Raw genomic sequence first — 21,689 nt, forward strand, 5'->3', positions numbered from 1 at the left:
GCCGCGGCCCTCCCGGAGACCACAGTCCCCACGGCACCATCCCCCGCTTGGAGCGGGGTCAGCGCTGCTCCCGGCGGGGTCTGCCCGTCCATGCCGACTATTCCCTCCCGTCCCGTCCCGTCCCCGCCCGTCCGCCGGGCTGGACGGCACCGACCGCCTAAGCCTCGCGACCGCCGGCGCCCCGCCCCTGCCGCGGCGGCCGGAGCCTGCCAGTCTGCGCGCGTGGGAGGGGCGGGCGCGGGCACCCACCTGCCTACACGCCCGCGCCCTCAGTTCCGCGGCCCACGTGACGGCCGGCGGCCAATCCCCGGGGCGGGGCAGAGTGCGGGGGCGGGAGGGAGGGCGAGGGGCACCGCCACTCCCCTCCCCGCCTTTCCCCGCTCGCGCTTGCGCTCTACCTGCCCGGGACCGGCGGCGGTGGCAGCAGCCGCCGCGATCAGGCTGTGTGAGTCCCGCCCCTTCCCCTCCCGCGGCTCCCGCTCGGCGGCGGCGGCGGCGGCAGGTGAGGATGCGGCTGGGCGCGCGCCCCCGCGTCGGCGGCCGCCGGGGCTGAGGTTGCTGCCATGGCTGTGCCGGGCGCTGGGGCGGCGGCCACCGCCGGCGGTGGCGGTCCGTGCCCGCTGTGGACAGCGCTGTACGACTATGAGGCGAGCGGCGAGGACGAGCTGAGCCTGCGGCGGGGGGACGTGGTGGAGGTGCTGTCGCAGGACGCGGCTGTGTCCGGCGACGACGGCTGGTGGGCGGGGAAGATCCGCCACCGTCTCGGCATCTTCCCCGCCAACTACGTGACCCGGCAGCCGTGCGGTGGGGCGGCTGCGGCGGGCAGCGGCGGCGGGCAGAGGAACCCCCCGGGAAGCCTGACGGAGATCGACTTCCAGCACCTGGAGCTGCAGGAGATCATCGGGGTGGGGGGCTTCGGGAAGGTGTACCGGGCCACCTGGCGCGGCCGCGAGGTGGCCGTGAAGGCAGCGCGGCAGGACCCCGACGAGGACATCACGGCCACAGCGGAGAGCGTGCGGCAGGAGGCCAAGCTGTTCTCCATGCTGAGGCACCCCAACATCATCGCCCTGCATGGGGTGTGCCTGCGGGAGCCCAACCTCTGCCTTGTTATGGAGTTCGCCCGCGGTGGCTCTCTCAACAGGGCCCTGGCCGCAGCCGCTGCTCCCGGGGCTGCCCGCGGTGGCCTCCGCATACCCCCGCACATCTTGGTGAACTGGGCAGTGCAAATTGCCCGCGGCATGCTTTACCTGCACGACCAGGCCGTCGTCCCCATCCTGCACCGGGACCTCAAGTCCAGCAACAGTGAGTCCCGACCGGGGAGCGGGGTAGCGGCGTGGGAGGGAGGAGCGGCCTTCGGGCTGCTGCGGGCGACAGAGGCGATAGCGAGGCAGTCCTCGTCCCTCTGCCCGGCGAGAGACCGGTTGGGTCCGGAGGGGGCCTGGCGTGACTGGCCCGCACGGGAAGCGAGTTCCCAGGCCTGGACGGGCACGGTCCGGGAGCCTTGTTTCACTGGGAGATGGGTGTTGCAACTTGCTGGGGCAGGCGGCAGTTTGGTTGCCGTGGCTGTGAGCTTGTTCCGGAGTTGTTGTAGAAGGTAGGGAGAAGAGGGTTTACTTGCAGCGCACTCAAAAGTCTTGTTCTCTCGACGGGAGCTCCCATAAAGCGATGTGGGATAAAATCCTGTGTGCCGCCACGATTGCAACGCCACAAGACTTATTCTGCTCTGATGGGTTGTGTAGTCCTAGCTTTCAAAAGTACCTTGAAAGGGAAAGTTTTAATAAGGGTATTGCTTTTGTTTCGCTGCCAATCGTATGTATTTCTGTTTTAGATTGCATGCATTTACCATGCATGTAAAATTTACCCGCTTAATGAGCATCGTGGCAGAAAAGACAATAGTTTAAGAACAGTAGAAACTCTTGTGCAGTTGCCAGATTTGCTTTCAGCCGTTGGCATGGACAAAAGCACCTGAAAGAGTGAGGGAGTTGCTCAGTTCATGCTTTGATGAATCCTTGGTCCATATGTAGATGCAAGACCTTCTAAGATTTTGGCAGCTGTGATGCTGGAAGGCTGGCTTACCAGAATAGAGGTGTTTATAACTTGCCACTATAGGTGTGTTTTGAATTGGTGACCTGAAAGTGGAAATCTATGTATTTCTATAAATGGTTGAGGCCATCTCAACTCTCTTTCCTTTTTATTCCGAGTTGCCAAATACACAGCGGTATGTTACTCTTTTTTTATAGTTAGGAGTCCTTAAGTGGTCTAGTAGAAATAAAAAAAAAAAGCTTCAAGTTTAAAGCACTTTATTTTAAAGGCCTTTGCAAGTGTGTCTTGAAGGTCATCATGCATGGACTGTTAAGACAAGGCTCAGTCATGGGACTGTTGCTAAGGATACTTTCACTATTTGCTTAATAAAGAAAGGACCTAGCACAGCAACATTTGTGGTTCTGTTTTTAGCACAAGATGATGAACTCTTGAACCTACCGTTAGGGTGATGGCCAGCACCTTAAGTTCTAGGAAGTTGTCTGTAGGCAGCTTGTACCCTCCTAGTTTGCTGCCGTGTTTGGTGAAGTGTTGTACCTTGAGTATTTAGTGGCTTTCCTCAGATAAAGTGGGTTGCTGCATGCTGGCCTTCTAAGGTGACAATGGCAAAGTTCATATCTGAAATCAATTCATAACTCTGCTGTTTAGCGTAGCGCCTAGAGCTGAGTTGGTTACTGCTGTCAGCTGATTACCGTTATTATCTGTGTATGTGGGTAATGGCAGAGCATTTAAAAAAAATCTTCTGATTATAACCTCAGCATATGGGCCTCTTCACTGGTTTCATTGCTATCTCCTGTTGCACATGCAGTTAACTTTAGCTACTTAGTTTTCTCACCCATGTGTCTCAACCTTGGTGAAGTTTGAAGACAGTATTGAATGGAATCCTGTCGATCATACAACTAGATGGTAGCATTGGAAGACAATGGTGCGCTAGTGGTATAACATACTATGGTAATTAAGTTCAATAACATGAGTTTAAAATTTCTGCAAATTGTGACAGTATCACCTGTTCTGTTAACTCATCAATTCATCAAAGATTTCATTTTATTCTTTTACTGTAGTCTTTTCCACTGTGTAGTCTTGCACAGTGGGAGTGGAAAGCTGCTAGAGCTGACTGATTGGCTTGCTTAGTGTGGATTTTAACAGTTCAGCAGTGGCTACAGTTGCAAGACGGGGATCCAGCAGCACCCCTTCCTCAACTGCTCAGCGCTGCTTTCCATGAACCGCTGATGGTGGTGGCTCTGCCCTCTCCATTAGGCACCTCTAAGTAGTATGCAGATGTATCAGTTTTGTACTAGCTTAGGTACTTAGAAGGATTTTTTTTTTCTTTAGACAACAAATTAGAAAAATGACTGCCCTTAACATGGCAGAGTAAAGAATGCTCCCCAGACTATTTCCCTAGAAAATAAAAAAGAACTAGTTTTTCCAGCCAAGGAGCCCCTTCCACCAGTGTATTTGATCCAGAAAGGATATACGTCTGGGCTTGCAATTGGCAGGCAATAGGCAAAGCAAGCATTTCAAAGGCAAGTGTGTTATTTCTCTCTAAGCAATTTCATGGAGTTGGGATCTATAGGGCAGCATATTTAGCATACTTTCACTGATGCTAAATTGACATGACTGGAGAGACAGTGACACAAACAGAACAACCTTGAGAGCAGAGGGTTTTTAACAACGGTGACCATCTAGGTTTGTATGCCCAAGTTTCCTTTTGGGAGGTGGGAGAAAGTTGTTTTTTCTGCCAAGGCAAGAAAAGAGAAATAGATATTCATATGTTTTCTGTGTTGGGAAGAAAAAATAACAAACTTGTATGTTAGGCTGAACAAAGAAGTAAAGGGTAACTCGTGTTTTGTGGGTAGCAGTTCCTTCAGTTCTGGAGTCTGTGTAAAATTATACTTAAATATTATTCAGAAATAGACAAAACAAAGGTACAAAAACCACTTCTAGCTTTAGATATACTAAAACATAGTAACCATGTCTCTAATCTTGATTTTCAAACTGAGGACTGTTTGTGCAGGAGACATGGTGAGAAGTTTCTCTTAAAAAACAATCATCTATTTTGAGAATAACTTCCTCAGAAGTAGTTCTTATGTTCTTAGATACGCTTTATAGATTAAGAAGGTAATCTAAAATGTGAAGAAAAAAAAATTTGAAAGATTCTGAAGTTTTTCAAACCACCATGGATAATCAGTGAATTTTTAAATGATACTGTGACTGAAAAGCAGATGTTTTATAAATTGTAAAAATACCTGAATGTTCTGTACTCTGTCTCCTGGGTACAGACCTAGCCTTGATTAAGTATGAAAGCTGATTATAAAAAGGTTAAATTTTACTGAAAATAGAGACAGGAATTTATAAGACTGGACACTAATAGTTACATCTGTCTTCTTAGGGCATTTCACATGTTTTGCTGACTCCTTGAAAGGGCAACTTTTTTCCTCTGTGGGGGAATCAAATTGCTTTCTTCTGGGCAAGGATATGCCATTAGTTACAAGACCTGTGGTTGTTTAAGGGCTTGGTGCAGTGTCTCCTGATTCTTCTTTAATGTTCTGAAGAAAGCTGATAATATTTTCAGATAGAGTATGCAGGCGTTTTACTTTCTGAAGTCTAGCAAAGCAGTTTGTGATTCTGGGATTGATTTCAGACTGTGCGGGTCTTCTGCCTTAAAAAAACAAAACAAAAAGACACTTTATCTTGAGTGCACCAGCTTTGTGTACTTGTAGAAAGCCTTACAAGAAATTCAGACTATCTTGCTTATGGCATAGACCCATCCATGAATATGAAGTCAAGCACAGAGTTGATTCTGTGCAGATTATGTGTACTAAAATGGTGCTGATAAAGTACTCTGTGCTCATTTGTCATAGATGGATATAGGAATAGGGTTCAGTTTGCTGTAGCTTGCACCAGCTACTCTGCCATCCCAGTATTCTTTGCAGCCCTCAGCTGTCTGAAGCGTGCTGAGTTTATACTTTTTTTGAAATTGTCAAGGACAGCTTGAGTTTTAAGGATTGTTGAATAAGACCATGGACGCGACAATGCTAATGAGTGCAATACTTGAAATCTGAGGGAATCAAACATATAAGAGAACAGTGAAACTGAAATTGGACAGTCCACTTTAACATTACATTCTTCAAACTAGTCTCATGAAAAGCAGTCAGAAAATAGAAATCATTGGGTTTACCTCAAAAGGAAGTGTGATGTGGTTTGGCAGAATTGTTGAATCAGTTGCTTTTGATGATGGAAGCTGTCTTGGAGTTTGAGAAAAGAGAGAACAAATTATCTCTGGTTCTTCGCTTTTACAGGTTATTTGTAGTAGAATTGCTCATGTTACTCTACTAAATACCTTTAAAATACGTTGGAGATGTTTTCAAGCGTTCATTAAAACTGCTTTCTCTCTGACTTCTCCACCTAGCAACTTTAAGCTATCTGTTCAGGGAGAGAAGGAAAAAGAAACTAGGGTTAAACCTGTCATCTTCTGAACTTATTTTACTGCCTGGGTGCATAATTTCTCTTTTGACTCTGTTTTGAAGAGGGAAGGCTTACTCACATGACAAGTAGAGCTCTAAAGATTACTTGCATGTTATGAAATGTTTGAAATTCAGAATCTTCTATTGTATGGTTACCAAGACAATTAAAAATTAAATTCTATTACAGTTGTCTTTGGTAGTTCTGAGGGAGAAATGGCTTTTCAGCAGACTTGAGCTTCAGCCTAACTTTATTTGGAAATAAAGTTCCAAGATGCACTCTAATGGCAGTGAAACTTGGAAAACTAGGGGTATGTATTTGGCATCTCCCTCTCCTCATGGCGCTTTCAGTTGCGGAACTTCTGCCCTGCTGTTCCCTTCCACATCCCCAGTGTCCCCTCTCCACTAAGCCTGGTTCTCCCAGGGTGCCCACCTCCAGTACTGGGTGACTCCTGCACCTCCTATGGCAGGCTGCATGCGGTTTAATTGGTTTGAAACTTTCCTGTCTAGCTGCTAAGCTCCTACTGGCTGGCCTCTCTGAGCTCTGGAGAGCAATGGACTTTTTTTTTTCTGGCAGAACAAAGTGGAGTTCCTCTTTGGTAAGGCAACTGACTTTCCTAAAACCCATAGCAACCTTATCTCTGAGAACATGGTATCACTTTGAGAAATGTCAGTCAGATAAAATAGTGGGACCAGAAGTTACTTAGCAGTTTAAAATTATTATGCTGTAGTTTTCCATGGTGTGTTCATGTAGGAAGTCATGGTACTTTAATGCTTGCACTATTCTTAATGACTTAAATTGCATAAAGATAAAAATTGTCCCAGGTACACCAGCTTCCTATCCCTTCTCTATGAATGGCAGTAGCCCTGCCTTGTGCTTTGCTGTAAAGATAATGCTGCAGCATTACAACATAAAAACTGGTTATACATCCTGAAGAATGTGGAGATGTATAGCAGGAAGGAGCTGTAGTTTTAATAACCTTGTCCACTTAGTATTCTTAAAAAAAAACACACAAAACCCCCACACAGAAAAACAACAAAACACCCAAAACAAAACCACAAAAAAAACCCACATCAAACCACTCTTATGCAAACTGTGGTAGGATTACAGATTTTTGTCAATTGGGAACCAGCATCTCTTTTGAAGGTAATGGACTATTAAAAGTTAGCATGCCATTGAATTCTAGTAAGTTTCTCTTTTGAATATAATTATGTCACATGAAAATGTTCTACTTTGTTTCACAAAACATAGCGTCCAGTAATTTGTTTCATTATTTGATGCGTGCTCAGACTATGTAGATAGGGATTTGATTTTATTTTTTTTAGAGACCCTGAAGGCAGGTTGGATTCTGTGGGAGCAGCAAATGCTTAGCAGCCTTGAGCTATAATGTATCTTTTTCCAGTTCATCAAAGGAGACGTTTTATGTTGTATTATATTTCCTTGGTATTTTTACTTGCAGCACATAAATATGTTGTATACTTTGTGTTCAGAAAGATGCTGGAATTCAAGAAAGAACAGTTTTGAATAACTGATTGCTGTGGTTGTCTCAATCTGCAGCAGAAATAACTAGTGCTGCAATATCATAGCAGCTAATTTTCATTTGAATGATGTGTTCCAGCATTGAAAATTAATATTCAGGAACTTAGTGATTTTAATATAGTATCTGTTAAATGAAATTTTGTGAACTACTGCTCTGTAGCACAGTATTTGTTTGTATAGTCTATAAGCTTCCAGGGGAGGAGTAACATCCAGCAGTTATTTTATTTGTATATGAGGACTTAACTGCAGTAGCCATTTATTTCACATCAGCCTCCTACCTTCTAAATATACTACTGCTTATTTGGTGTCGAGACTCTGTACATCTTTAACAGGTAGGATTATTAATTCAAGAATAATATTACTTAGATAATTTTCCGTATCTTACTTGTTTGTTCTTCATGTCTTTCTCCTCTCCCTGTCTTTGTTTGCTCTCTTTGTAAGACACCAAGTGATCTGTTTTACAGCAGTTGGAAGATTTGGATTTTTCCTTTTTTCCTGCTCTGCACTGGATTCTTTCTTAGCAGGTTTCTGCAAGAGGTTTATTTGTACCAATGTTTCTGTTGACCTCTTCATGCCCAGCAATGGGGGGTCTAGTCTGTGTGTCACACTTGCTGACCATCTTTTCTGAAAGAGAGTTCTGTTTTGGGGTAGGGTTATAAGAACTGTAGGGCTTCACATAAGAGTGTTTGTAATATTTGTATATTAGTGAAGACTTCAAGCATTACTTTGGGTTTGGTTTGTTTGTTTTCTTTTTAAAAAGCTGTTACCCTAAGGGTATGGTCACATACCTACCAGCCTCTGAAAATTGTGCTGTGCAAGCAACCTGTTTCCATAGAATTTAATAGAAAAACAGGCAGCTAAGCACCTCCCATTACCTGTTAAAATAATTCTATAATTTTGTTCATTCCCCGGAACAGTGAGAAATGCATTTAACTGCTGACTATAATGCTTGTGCAATGAGGTATTGTACCTAAAACCAAAAACCAAACAAAAACAAAAACCCACCAAAAAACCCCAAATCAGAATGCAAAGTACGGTGGGAAGTTGGGCATTGGTAGTATTAGCCTAGCATTAGAAAAAAATGAGATATATCTGAGTTTCCAGTTACAGATTTCTCTCTTCCCTTCCCCTCCTCCCACTCACGTGCCCTGCCCCCCAAAATGAGGCTGCAAACACAATGCATGCCTTTGGACCTTCTCACCAAATATTAAAAGTTTCATTAAAAAGTTCTGCAACCCCAAAAGAATAAAGAGGTGACACATCATTGTACCGTATTTGGATGTTGAATGCTGGTTTGTGGTTTCTTTGACCTTAGAAGAGAATGGCTTTTTGTTTGCAATCCGTAAGTTTTCTTATCACTAAGTACAAACTTTCTTCTAAACATGCTTCAGTGTTTCAAGTTCTGAAACATGATGGCCTTGAACAATGAACATTTGCAAGAAGTATTTGCAGCATGGGTGATTTTTGTCCTTGAATTTTATTTCTGATGGTTTCTTAAAATTGAAGTTCAGCTCAGTGACCTTCAGCAATAATGCTTCTAAAAAGTGCAGTGATTTTTTTTTCTTATTTTGAGTTTGGGGAGTGTTACTTTGGTTTGTTTTCTTTGTTTATTTAATTCAGCAGAGATGATCTATATGTAGATGCAAATATATTAAATGTATCAAATACCAATGACTTGGTTGTCTATAATAGCAGTACCAAAATAACAACTGGTGTCAGAAATGTACATTTACGAGCTGACAGTTTAAAACTAATGTCACTATTTTTACCTTATTTGACCACATTACTGAGAGCTTACCTCAGATAAGGAACTAAAAGTAAGTGAATGCTTAAATTTTGACCCACTTACTGCATCTTAAAGTTACGGGATGTATACGATAAGGTGGAAAAGTTACGTATTTGTATAATGTCACCGCAGAAGTATTCTTCCTTCTTAGAGCTTCCTGCCAAGTTTAACCTTTTTTTTTTGTGGGGGGTCATAACTCCAGTTGAATCAGTCCTAGGCATGCTAGTGTTGGCTACATAATCATGCTTTGTTCTCTTCACAGTGACTAAAATCTGTTTTGGCAGGTGTGCTATTAACTTGGACCTGATAAGTTAGCCCTCCCAAAAATGCAGGGAGTAACTGCTTAATTTCTGTGGTTCCTTATGGGACAAATTAACCCTTGGAACTGGGTATATTTTAGTATTAAATGGTTGTGCAATTTTGTGATTTTATTTTTTTTTTTGTTAGGCTTAGATGCCAGTATTCGTCCTGAAACTGACTACATTTATTTCCTTGTGCAAAAAAAAAAAAAAAGGGGGGGGGGAATTGTACTTTTTAACTCTGTACTGTTACAGTAATTACTGAGTCAAAAGAGCAGGTTTTCCCTTCCATTTTCTCCTCCCAAGAGAAAGAGAGCACTGCCAAGTTTGCAGAGTTTTCATTTCAAAATAAGTGGTTTGCCTTTGCTGTTAAAGAAGATTAGAATTCTTGGAAACACACAGTCCCGAGGGGCTGTTCCTCAGCTACTGAAGAAACTGCAAGGATGGAATGCAGGAATCCTTCTACCCCACAGAATACGTTTTGATTTTTTTCTCCCTCCTAAGTTTTGGTTTTTTTTGTGGTTGTTTTTTTTTTTAAAGTTGTCTCAAAATTTTTTTGTTTGCAGGGTGTTTTTTTAATTTGTTATTTTGTTTTCCCTCCTTTGTTTTGAAACAGGTTGTTTGGCAAAAATTGTTTGAAATCAGTAAGATTCTTTCAAACACTCTGTATAAAAGAAACTTGGAGCCTAAGTCAGAATTCTTTATGGAGTGTAATCTATTAAAATTCCTTATATAAATGATTTTAAAGGAGTTTCATGTCAACTGATGGGTTTGAAGGAAACTCGGTGACTAAACTTGACTAAGCATCCACAATCAGTGTTTGGTTTTATAGCAGAGGGCGTATTTGAAGGGTTTGAGATTTTTTTTGTCCTCAGTTTATTCAACTTGTTCTTTTCAGTGGTAATTTTTTTCAGAGATGACTTTACAATGAAAAAAGTAGCAAAGCTGGATTCTATCTGTACATCTCTGACTAAAGCTAGATGTAAAAGGTTAGCTCTATTAATTCTGAAATACTGCTTGTCTTCTCAGTACAGCAGCTGATGTGTGGCTTCATTGAGCAGCTGCCTGTGCAAGGAGGCTTCCCCACCCATCTCCAGGCATAAGTTTTCCCCTCTTCCATGTGTCAGCAGAATCTCTGCTTGCATGGTCAGTAGCTCAGAGTTAAATCAGCTGAGGGATCCAGCAGAAAACTACTCTAAGCTGTTTATTTGTAGGCTTTAGTTTTTGCTGAGCTGTCTGGCTAGTTGAGTCTCTCAAGACTAGCCAGTTGCTAGACTGTGAGTGGGGAGGGGAAGCTGTCAGGATGAGGGGTTATAACTGGAGAGGAGATGAAGATAAGTATTTTAGTGACAGCAAGCTCTTGTGGTCTTGATTGTGACATCAGCCTATACCCTTACGCTTCAGTTTGGGTAGTAAACTTCACCTTTAAAGGTAGAATGTGGTTTTAAGTGTTTTTAATGTTTTTGTGTATGTATTTAGTATAAATTTTTCTAAACTTTAATTTTGAAGTGGCTTTTTTTTGTGATAAATATTCTAATTTCAGTGCATCAAATGCACCTTGATACAGATCACAAAAAATAAAGCAACAAGGAAGTACGTAATTGCTGAGTGTAGTATGTTACAATCAGGAAAAGTATGCCAACTATGTAAATACTTCCGTGTATTCAGAAGCCATGTATGCTCCTGATTAGCTTGAAATATTAAATTGCATAAAGTCTTGTTCTATTTACTTAACCCCCCCCCCCCCCCCCCCCCCCCCCCAAAGATACTATAAAGTATTCTTGGGGTGGGGTTTTCTGGTGTGGTTTTGTTGTTGTTGTTGCTGTTGTTTTAATTAGGTCTTGAAAAAGTGATTTGACTAATGATAGAATGATAACTCGTTAGTTCTGAAGGAAGGTAACCTCTGTCACCTCTTGCCCCTGGATGCTATTTTTGAGATCATGAACCTCAGCTGCATTGCCCTGTTGATTTCTGTGTGTTGTATGGCATATATTGATTTACTTTGTTTTGAAAGGAATATCTAGGTCTTGAATTTTGGGTTAGGGAAGAGATTAATATGTGTTCTGAAAGCTTCTGTTGGAGGAAACTGTACCTGATACATTATATGTTGGCTAAGGCTCCTTTTGCAGTTTGAATAAAAAAGCTTTACTTTGCTTTACATTTTGTTTCTTTAGGAACAGGAAGGAGTTCTTTAAAATAACTAAATCACTATTTCATAACAAAGGTGCTGTTCTTTAAAGAATAGGTACACAGCCACTTTGTTCTGTAGAGTTTGAAACTAGAAGAATATTTTAGGAATGACTGATTCACCACCTATTATTGCTAGTTGTTCTTAGGATTTCTTTCTAATCTACCTAGATTTTGGTCGCTGTTTTATTGCTTTGTAAAAAATAATAGCAAGCAAAGAAGAAAGAGCTTATAGAAAGTAGTTGCTGTGTCAAGTAAGTAGGGAAGTTTCCTGGTAGGTGCTGCATAACTGAGTGGTTTCAGTTTTAAAGTGAAGTTTCAGTGTTGACTGATTTCCATGTAATTGTAAAATTATGGAGGAATTGCTGTAATGAAGTAACTTTTCTTAAGTGTAATATTTAAATAGGAGAACTAAATAATTTATTAAGCAGAGTACTTGAGAATGTTTAGTGTACAGTCTGCTTTTGATTTTTTGCTGATGCAATTATCCAAATCCTGCCTTTTTCAGAATTTACTGGTGATTTACTGTTTAAATGAATATTTGAATATGTAATTACAAACGCTTGTTACCTCTGGTACTTCCTCTTACTGCACAATAGAAACTTCTGTTTTGCATTACAGAACTATACGAACAGTAAGTGATGCACAAATGGCAGGCAGTAAAGTAACTTGTAGCATCTGCAGCCTGTGCCAGTAACTTGTTAAAACTGCTGCTTTCTCTCAAGTTTCCATTTGCTCAAAGTTGCATTAATAATGGTTATTAAAGAACTGAAGGGAAAGCAAAAAATGGTGATGCAAGGTGTGTTGAAGCTGTTGAAATCTCTCATCCCTCTTTCTCTCCTTTTCCCTCTATTTCCTCCAGACAGTCAGGTGACTCCCTGCCATGTTCATGCTTTGGTGGTTTTCTTGTGCCACATATCCCACTGTGGGATGTGTTTTTCATTGTTGTTGGTGTGTATTTGTCAGTTCACGCCGTCAAGGACGTTTTGTGTCCCGTCTTGTCTTGTTTTGGCTTTCCAATTGGGAACACTTTGTTCAGGCTTTTTTTTTTTTTAATATATGTTGGCCTATGTGAGGTAGGATTTAGTTATTTTTTTTTTAAGCTAGATGATGTTAGACAGATACATATAAGAACAAACTGTTGCTTTCGATTTAATATAAAAATTGTGAAATGGTTATATGCCTGCTGTAAAGGGGTGTAGATGACAGAGGAGTATCCCTGAAGTAAGAGAAAGGCCTCCTACATACATAATCAGTGTTTAAAGGATGAAATTCCCTTGCTGATGATGAGCTCTAAGCTTAATCTAGGAAGATAATCACCATCAGACAGGTAACTGGTTACAGAGATGGCATCTGTTATCCTGATAACCCATAGGAGAAAAGAAAGGTATTTCAAAAGCATGTGTTGTAGAGGCAAATGTATCTTATTTTGTACGTGTTAAAGATGTTCTGATCAGTTAATGTTTTCACTGGGTTAGTTAATTTGTGGTTTAAAAGCTGGGCATGGCTTCTATAAGCAGTGCTGAAATTTTAGTTTCTAATTACGGTCAGAATCAAACAACTCAGAATAATGGAGGCGAGTCTCTTGATATTGACAAGGTATTGTGTGTCCTTAACTGAATATGCAACACTTAGTAAGGGTATTTTCTGCCTGTTAGTTCCCACGTAAAGATACAAGTTTGCCCTGCTGGTTTTGTTGTGTGTTGATTTAGTGAATTAACAGGAACCAGATTCACTTGCAAACAATTGGAAAGGGAACATACTGTGTGTGTGATGGGGGGGAGGGATGGGATGGGATGGGACACATGACACACAGGACAGTAGCAGCATTGTCTGGAAAATTTTTATTTGCAAGTACAGGTATATAGTATAACATCTTTCTTTCTGGTATTCTTTAAGAATAGCTTTATCAGTGGTGGTGAATGTAGTGGGCACGTAGGCAGTCTTACCTATAATCATTGTAATTTAAGTAGCTATACTGTTAAATAGCTTATATTTGCAAAACCCATGATAGCTATTTAGCAAACTGTAGATCAGGTAGCAAGAAGCAGTTAGTGGCAAATAACTGACTTGGGAAAATAAGGTTAACATAAAATTGCTTAACGTTTTATTTTTATGAGTAACAAAGTAGAGAATATAAAGAGGGTGTAGTAGAAGGCATAAAGGTAGTGTAAAGATGATAGGAAGGATAGAAAGGCCTTGAGTATTTCAGGATGTTTTTTTTTTGTTTTAAGTTTCAGCATTAAAAGGTAGTTTAAATTCAGTACATCTGAACTGTTCAAAAGGTGTTCAATACTTTGACTTCGCTTATCCTAGAATACGTTGTTTACTCAATTTGTTTAAATGGCTTGTAACAGAAACTGGTCACCTGAAAGTGCACTATGAAAAATAAATGAAACTGATTTTAACTGCATAAAGTCTGGATTTCAAGAGATTTTTCAAATGAAATGTTGTATTAAATGGGGACTCTAAGAGGTAAGGTTGGAGAAATATAATCTATATGTATTCAATAACAAAGAAAATTAAGACTGTAGGAAATAACCTGTGTTGAAAGAGTGCTAGGAGGAGGTTTCCTGGGTGTGCTGCCAACTAAAAGGTCCCTCAGGCTTGCTGTAAATACTGTTTCTTAAGATACGTGAATTTTAAGTATTAAAGAGAGAAGCTGAGGCAAGAATGTGGGCCTTTAAATTAAAATTATGCTTTAAACAAAATGCTTGCAATTGAATACTTTCAGTTCCTCTCTAGACTTTCAGCTTAGTTCTGAAGGTAGCACTGGGGGTGTAGTTCTTGTCCTATCTGAATTTGGAAAAGCAGGTATATACCCCAGGAATCTGATTTGTTGAGATGTATTCTTTTTTTTATTATTTCTTGACCGGTTACAGCCTATCTGTCTGTATGCAGGCTTTCACTTCAGTTTTAATTTCCCCAATAAAATTTCGATTAAAGCTTGTAAGAAAATAGAGCAGAGAAGGCACCTCTTTTCCAAATCTGGCCAGATCCTGGCTGCCACTTCACGTATCTCTGGCCTGAACTGCTGCAGTTTGTCTCTTACCCTTTGCTCCCTGTAGCTTAAAGCATGTTACTGCCAAAGGGGGGGAGTTTGGCGATGGAGTGATGGGAAAGGAATGGCAACAGAATAGGCTGGGGGACTGTAAGCGTTTGGGTGGGATTTTACTAAGACTTGTTCCTCATTTTTAAGTCTAAATTCTGTGCCTTTCCTGACTGATAACGGCTTGCATGGGATCAGTAGAATTTAGGCAGAGAGATATTGCTGGCTCTGTTTAAATAAGAGGAACATGGACTTGGGAAGTACCAACTGGCTCAGCAGGTCCAATTCCACTGCAGTCTTGGGCAACTGTATAATACGCTATTTTTTTTAAGTGTGCAGAACATCTTATTTGCATACTATTACACCATAAAATACTTGCAGTATGCCATAAGGTTAGTAGAAAAAGAAGCCAGCTGTAACTCCCCACCCTGGTAGCACCCCACACTTAGGGACATGAGCATGTCTCTAAGATGGATCAGGTGGGGTACCTGGGAGAGTTATTTTGGCAGTAAGAGCACTGGTAGTGTAAGCCTTCATCCTGTTTCTAGATATGGCTAACTTCTCATAACTTCTCACAGGCTTTGTTTAGCCTAGCAAAAAGGACAAGCTCTTCTGATTTTATGTAAATAAAAGACATTACAGGATCCTAACTATTCTGTTTTCTGCATCTGCTTCAGTTTAATTTCCTGTTGTTGAACACGTGCAGCTCCAGTCATCCAGTATTCATACGAGGTCTTCTGCTCTGTACAATTCTACTGATACTTCCCTGTTTCTACTAAAAGATTTTCTTTTTTAAATTGCATAAGCTACTTGCGCAACAACGTGTATCTGCTGGTTTTCCTTCTGTTATCTGTATTGTTAAAGAGCAGTATCTTTGTTATGGATACTTTTAGACACTGTCAAAAGCGTCTTGAATTTTTTGAATATGCATAGTGTCATATCTGCTGATTCCAGTACCACTTTACTGCATGGCATTTGTATGTTTTCATTTTTTTCTGACTTCAGGATTTGTTGTTTTTGTCTTCAACTTGTTGATTTATATTTCATGGAGTTATTGGAAAATAACATGCAATAACATCTCTTCATTCCCCAGCTGAACATGGCTCTGGGCATGCGCTGTGTCCTATATTCAAGCAGTGCTTGATACATGGAACCCTAACTTCTGCTTCTGTGGTGCTGATAAATTTACTCTCCCCTTGATCTTACTGCAGAAAGGTAGAGTCACAAAGGGGGAGGTGTGCTAAACTCAGAATTGAGTTGAAAATGGTGTTATCAATAGGAATCATATGTGGCCTTAAAATATTTAGTCAAATATTTGTTTCTGGCTGTAGTATGTGCAATATTTGGATAATAGTCCAAGGTGAAGTTTTACATTAATTTGATGCAAAGTAGTCTGCACTTCCAACTTAGTCTCCTTCTCTTAGATTTTTAGTAATTCAGAAACTCTGATAGTCTTTGGTTTTGCTAATGTCAAGATAAAGGAGGTGGTCATAGGATTTTCTTACTGTTCTGCATTTCTAATCTTGGGTTTTTTGGTAGGTATGAATTTAATTTCAAATAGGCTTTGTACTTTTAAATACTTTGGGCTGTATTTGCCAGCAGTAAAACACTTTGTATGAACTTTTTGAGGAAAATTAAGAAATCTGAAAGAAGTTAAACAAAAAGTGCTAAACCGGCTCTTGCCTAACTTGACACTGCAGGTATATTGGAGCCTGAAAAAGCAATTTAAAGTATTTGGAAAAGAAACAAGTGGGGGCTGAGTGAACAGAGGAAGCACGAGGCTGTAAAATGACTTGCGGGTTAGCAGCCAGCAAGGGCCAGGCTGCTGTGGAAGCGGCATAAGGATGCTGTAGTAAAGGTTGCTAGGCTACTGTGAAGGAAGCACTTCTGGAGCACTGTTCAGCTATGCTGAGCATTTTTACTACCTAGCTGCTAAGTAATCTGTGTATAGTTTTGCTGTTTTCCTGGCTACCGGCCGGAAAGGGAAGTTTGGACTGCTAAGAAACATTGCCCCTTTGTAGGATGAAACTTGGTCATATGCCAGTTGTTACCTTTTGCAAGACTGGCTGTTTTTGGTTTCGGTCACATTGACTGGCAAAGAATGTCAGGAATTCTGCCGAACATGTTTGAAATGGAATAGCAAACAATAGGTCTTTGATTCAGTATAAAAGTATAAAAACTCTTTCATTAATTTAACTTGTTCTGGTGGTGCTGTCTCGTGAGCTCTTGGTCTCTCTACCATCTTGGCTTTCATTTCTGCTGCTCTTTGTTAAGAAGCTTACTGAAAATGGAAAGCGAGTTCTTTTCATCTGGATTTGTGTCATTTTTGGAATATTTGTAAGAGTGTAATTAATCTGCACCAGTAAAAATGCAATTTTTTGTGATTGCATATGCAAGGTCATCAGTTTTTCCTCGGTGAGGGAGGGTAATTCTGCATCTGCTTTTTTATTAATGAGTTCCCTGTACTGTGTTTTGCAGTACATGTAGTTGGAAAATACATGCATTTATGATTCTTCTTATTTGTCATTTAACCTTCGATCTTTGTTCCAGGAGATCATTTTAACAGTTCAAGCTAACAGTTACTAGCATAGACATGATGGAGTTCACCTACCTGAGTGTTGTGTGAACAACTGCCACGTGTTAAGATTCTTATCTGCTAATTTTGCTCAATGATGTCCGTTTCTTGTGTTGGGAAACCATAAACAATTGCTACCTACAGCTTTTTTTGTTCCATAGGTGGTGTTATAGATTCTGTTCTCAGATGTTTCTTTTCCTGGTGGAAGACTCCTTGTCTATTAACCATTCCTTTTAGCTGTGGATATACTGTTTTGAGCACCCTGGTTGCGTCTTTCTCCATGCCTCTTTTAGTTGTTACACACTTTTTGAGATGAGCAGGAGCCAGGATTGGGTGTAGTATTAAGGATGGATTTTATGAACTGATACAGTGCATCCTGCTTGGTTTCCAGGTCTCTTACAAGAATTCTTAACATTGGTTTTGGTTTACTATTGCTATTTCTATTACTTCAGAATCTTATTCAAAAGTTAATACCTTTTTCACATCCTGTCATCATCTGTGGGATGTTAGTGTTTTGAGCTTTCTTGAATTTATGTGCTTTACTTTACATCTCTTCACAGGGGATTTCTTGTGCTAGTTTAATATCTACTCACACAGTTGCATAAAGAACTTATGACACTGTAGGTGTTTCTCGTTTTCATAGCTTAGAAAAGCTTAGAATTGTCAAAAATGTTTTTCATGTTTGTAAAAAACAATGAAATTTTTGCAACATTTAAAGTATCCAATTATCTGTGCAGTACAAGTTGTTTGTGAAATTAATAACAGGACTGGGTATTTTTATTTGACTCCCATTGCGTTAATTTACAAACTCAATCTTTTGCAGTTTTGTTGCTAGAGAAGATGGAACATGATGATATTTGTAATAAAACTCTGAAGATTACAGACTTTGGTCTGGCTAGAGAGTGGCACAGAACAACCAAAATGAGTGCAGCAGGGACTTACGCATGGATGGCTCCAGAAGTTATCAAGTCTTCCATGTTTTCTAAAGGAAGTGATATTTGGAGGTAAGAAGTTTGTCATCTGAAGACTACAATCAGTAGAACTGTGTTGATGTTTTTGAATGATGTGTTTTTTTTATGTGTGTGTGGCTTCCTAGGTTATTGTCTCAACATATATCAGGTATAGCTGTTCTAAGAAATATGCTAATTTCTCAGTATTTACTTCATTTGATTTACAAACTGGGGGAGGGAGAGGGAAAATAACAAAACTTTTTGTTTTGTTTAAAGAAAGTAAGATCTCATTAAGATTTAAAACATCTATTAATATACCTAAGTATTTTATTGGATTCTTAATAAAAACAGCCATATGCTTTTAATACATTAATATATGATTTATCTTGTATTGGTATGTTTACTTTATATCAGATGTCTGAAAAGTCTCATAGTGCATAAAGAAATGGGACCAGCACACTATTACTTTCTATGCCTGGTAAATAAAAATGAGTTGCAAAACAGAACTTTGCCAAATACTAAACTAGTTTTAGGAATCTAGAATGTGATCATGTGTCAAAAGTGAACATCGCATCTGAGCTTTTACGTTTATAGAGGTTTCACCTCCAGAAGCTGGAGTAAGGAGAGTGTATTTAGCGCAAAATTGTTTTAACTTGATCTCTAATTTTAAACTTGAGGAGCTCCCTATATTAAATCTGTGAATTTCTCGTTAGATATTATTGTGGATCACATAAGTAATATGGCTCTCAATACTGGTGCTATTTTTGAGTGGTGTAGTGTGGGATACATGTATTGTAAAAAGTAATTTTAACTTTAGATTTAATTTAGTTCTGTTTTGTGAGTGGGGAAGAAGCAGTGATTGCACAATAGGCTGTAAAAGCTGCTGTGCCTCACCCTGAAAAGTCTACATTTCCTTTCTTTTTGAAATGTTTTCCCTCTGAAGGATCCAGGAGAGCTATTTGGGGAAGGAGGGGGAGTACTTGAATCTGTTTTCTCATGCTTTCTTATTCATTTTCTGTGTTGTATAATTCTTAAATAGGGTCCTGTTTTGCTTAGATGCCTGATCTTTTACAGCATGAAGTAACACTTTTGGTATTCTCAGGATGATTCTGTATCTGCACTACTGTTTTGTGACACCCGTTTGTCTTGTGTATGGAACCAATTTTCAGCATTTTGCTTACATCAGTTTAAGTTCATGCCCAGTTGAGAAACATCTTTGGCTTCATTCTTTTTTCCCATTCTTTCTTTTTTCTTTAATTTTCATATTTTATTTTTTTCTTTTGCGGGGTGGAGGTTGGGTGTAGGCGTTTCCCTAATCAGCTGTATTCCATGCTTAATTACAGGTCCTGTCCAGTCTTGTTGCTGTGATTTTAGGTATCTGAGGGGGTATGCTTTGGTGCAATTATTTTATATTCTGCTGCAACATTAGTTTACATTTTTGGAACCTACAGTATTTCTCTTCTTCGCCTTCTCTCCTGCACGCCTCTCTTGTAAAAATGTAAGTATTTAGCTTAATGATGGACATCTAACAGGAGAGGTTTTTAAGTAGAAAGGCTGTGTTGTACAGTATAGTTTAGACATTCTTGGCTTCTAAAGATTTTCTGCTTACTGCACCTTGATCTGTTCTGTTGCTTATCTTTACTCTTTCTTCAAAAGAAATGCAAATAAAGAATACCCTGTTTGTAGGAGTGCTTTTTGTTTTAAAAAGCATGCAGGTTACAAATTTTATGTATGGGGGTCTCTAAGATAAGAGCACAGTATATTTCAGGAAATTTCTGAACTTCAGTTACGCATACTGAGCGCTGAGCCTCCAAAAGAAATCTGCAGACCTCTTACTGGAGGGAGGCTTTTGAGGCTGCTGAAGTACATTCACACTTGCTGATAGTTTTCCAGAATCAGCCAGTGCTTGGAAATGTTGTGGGTGTATTGTCATGCAGAGCCTTCTAGGCTGCATGTTCTTAGGTGTCTCCTAGATAGCAGAGCTGGTGTTTTTCAGGCCCTGCATGTGTATTCTTTTGCTTCCCAAACCAGAGTTACAACTACTGCATTTATTATTCTTTGGCATATGCTTTCAAATTCCCAAACAAGAATTCCACTCTTTCAGGCCTACCCTTCCATCGATTATCATGCGTTTCTTAGTGGTACATCAGTCTTGGTTTTGTGTATGGAGCCTGAAAGTGCAAATATGCCCACAGATTTCCAAGTGCTAATGCTGTGCTTCAGCAGTGGTCTTCGCAGTAGCATGTGCCTCCATTGATACAAGCTCTTGGAGGAGCAAGGAAGCACTTGCTGCACAGCAGAATTAGCAGCTACTTTTCCCTGGCACATTCATGTAATTTTGAAGTGATTCATGTGGCAATGATTAGTAACCTTTGCTTTAGTAGATAGATTGTAAAATAAAATGAACTTTGAGAACTTTAATTACCTTCATTTTTATCAGCTTTTAAAATATGTAAAACCAGTAACTTATTGCTGGAATGAGATACGGTAAGACTTAAATTACATTTGACGGCAGGAGAATAATTTTTAATAATGAAAATACTTAATATACTTTGAAAGATGTGTTGTTTTAGGCTTTGTGGTTTAAAAATTATAAATTAAAGCATATTATGCCTGTATTTTTGGCCTTTTGCTAAAGATGGAAAAGGACATGGCTTTTACTTTTTAAAAAAGCTATTTCTTAGAAGCTCTGGCTGTGTGTGTAGGGCAATTATGTGTGGGCCGGTGAAATTTAATACTCAAAGTACCTACATTTGTACTTAATAAGTAGTTGTTGTCCTAAGTAATGATAGATTAGTACCTCCCAAAAACTCCAATGTGGCAGGACTAGAATGTCTTTAAGGTTCCTACCCTCGGTTTCCCTGTCCACCCCCAGCCCCTGGCTCTTGGTATTTGGTACTAAGACTGCTTTCATTAAAAGAGATGCTTTCAGGCTGTTAGTGTATTGATCTGGTTAAAATTTTACAACCACCTTCTTGGCACTCTCAAACTACTTAAGGTTAAAGTTTTGAATTGTAAATATAACTAAAGCTAATAGTGTCACAACGTCTATAAAAGGTGATTTCTTTTTAGTTAAACTTAACTGTCCTGTTTCAGAATTCACGTTAAAATACGTATAGAATAGTCTGAATGAGGGAATTCCTTGAATTAAGAACAGTCTATGCTTGCTGAGAGAGCATGGCATTATTTTTACACTTTCTTCAAGCTTACAGATGCCATGTAGTTCAGAAGAATGCCTCCATTATACATAAAATGTGTATGTACCTCAGGAAGTGTTGTGCTCATAGCTGTCAGAAATACCAATGATTTAAAACAAAATTGGAATTCATTCTTTTATCCTTCTTTGAGTATACAACCAAGTGCAGAGATCAGACTGAAAAAAAATGGGGGAAAATTACTAAGAAGTCCAAGACTTCCTTTTAATTCTGTTTTTTTTGGGGATAGACTATATTCCTCAGATGTTGTTTAACTGTTACCATTATAAATTCATCAGTTTTCTAAGACTTTATGGTAGGCAAAACTTTGTAGATAAACAGAGCAAAGCTAAAACTGAACAAAGCTAAAACTGCTGATATTTATGCTGATATTGCATTGATTTATTTATTAAAGTGATGTTGCAAGGTCTTGTGCAATGCTGATTGACTCCTTCTCATTAAGGAGAACAGGATAGAAAAACTTAACTAGCGTGTGTTCTGCTCACTGTCACATCTGCTGTAGTGGAGGTGGTATTTCTAGTACTAAGGCATATGTAGTCCTTACCTTCCCAGTGCTGTATGCATTTCTCCTCATGTAGGAGTGTTCA

The 21,689-nt window shown here is 40.0% G+C and overlaps 1 protein-coding gene across 2 annotated transcripts in view; it reads left to right on the forward strand.

The window, feature by feature from the left end:
- The first annotated feature begins 536 nt into the window (after positions 1-536).
- Positions 537-21,689, forward strand: part of MAP3K21 (mitogen-activated protein kinase kinase kinase 21) — a 42,166-nt gene continuing 21,013 nt past the window's right edge. For both annotated transcript variants that reach the window (XM_057407051.1, XM_057407052.1), the window contains exons 1-2: positions 537-1,302; positions 17,761-17,941. In XM_057407051.1, the coding sequence (XP_057263034.1) occupies positions 564-1,302; positions 17,761-17,941 (920 nt within the window). In that variant the 5' untranslated portion in view covers positions 537-563. The remainder of the gene's footprint in view (positions 1,303-17,760; positions 17,942-21,689) is intronic.

The sequence above is a fragment of the Pezoporus wallicus genome, unplaced genomic scaffold, assembly GCF_028554395.1.
Source record: "Pezoporus wallicus isolate ANWC-B61680 ecotype Strahan unplaced genomic scaffold, APGP_CSIRO_Pwel_v1 scaffold_6362, whole genome shotgun sequence".
Taxonomy (NCBI): domain Eukaryota; kingdom Metazoa; phylum Chordata; class Aves; order Psittaciformes; family Psittacidae; genus Pezoporus; species Pezoporus wallicus.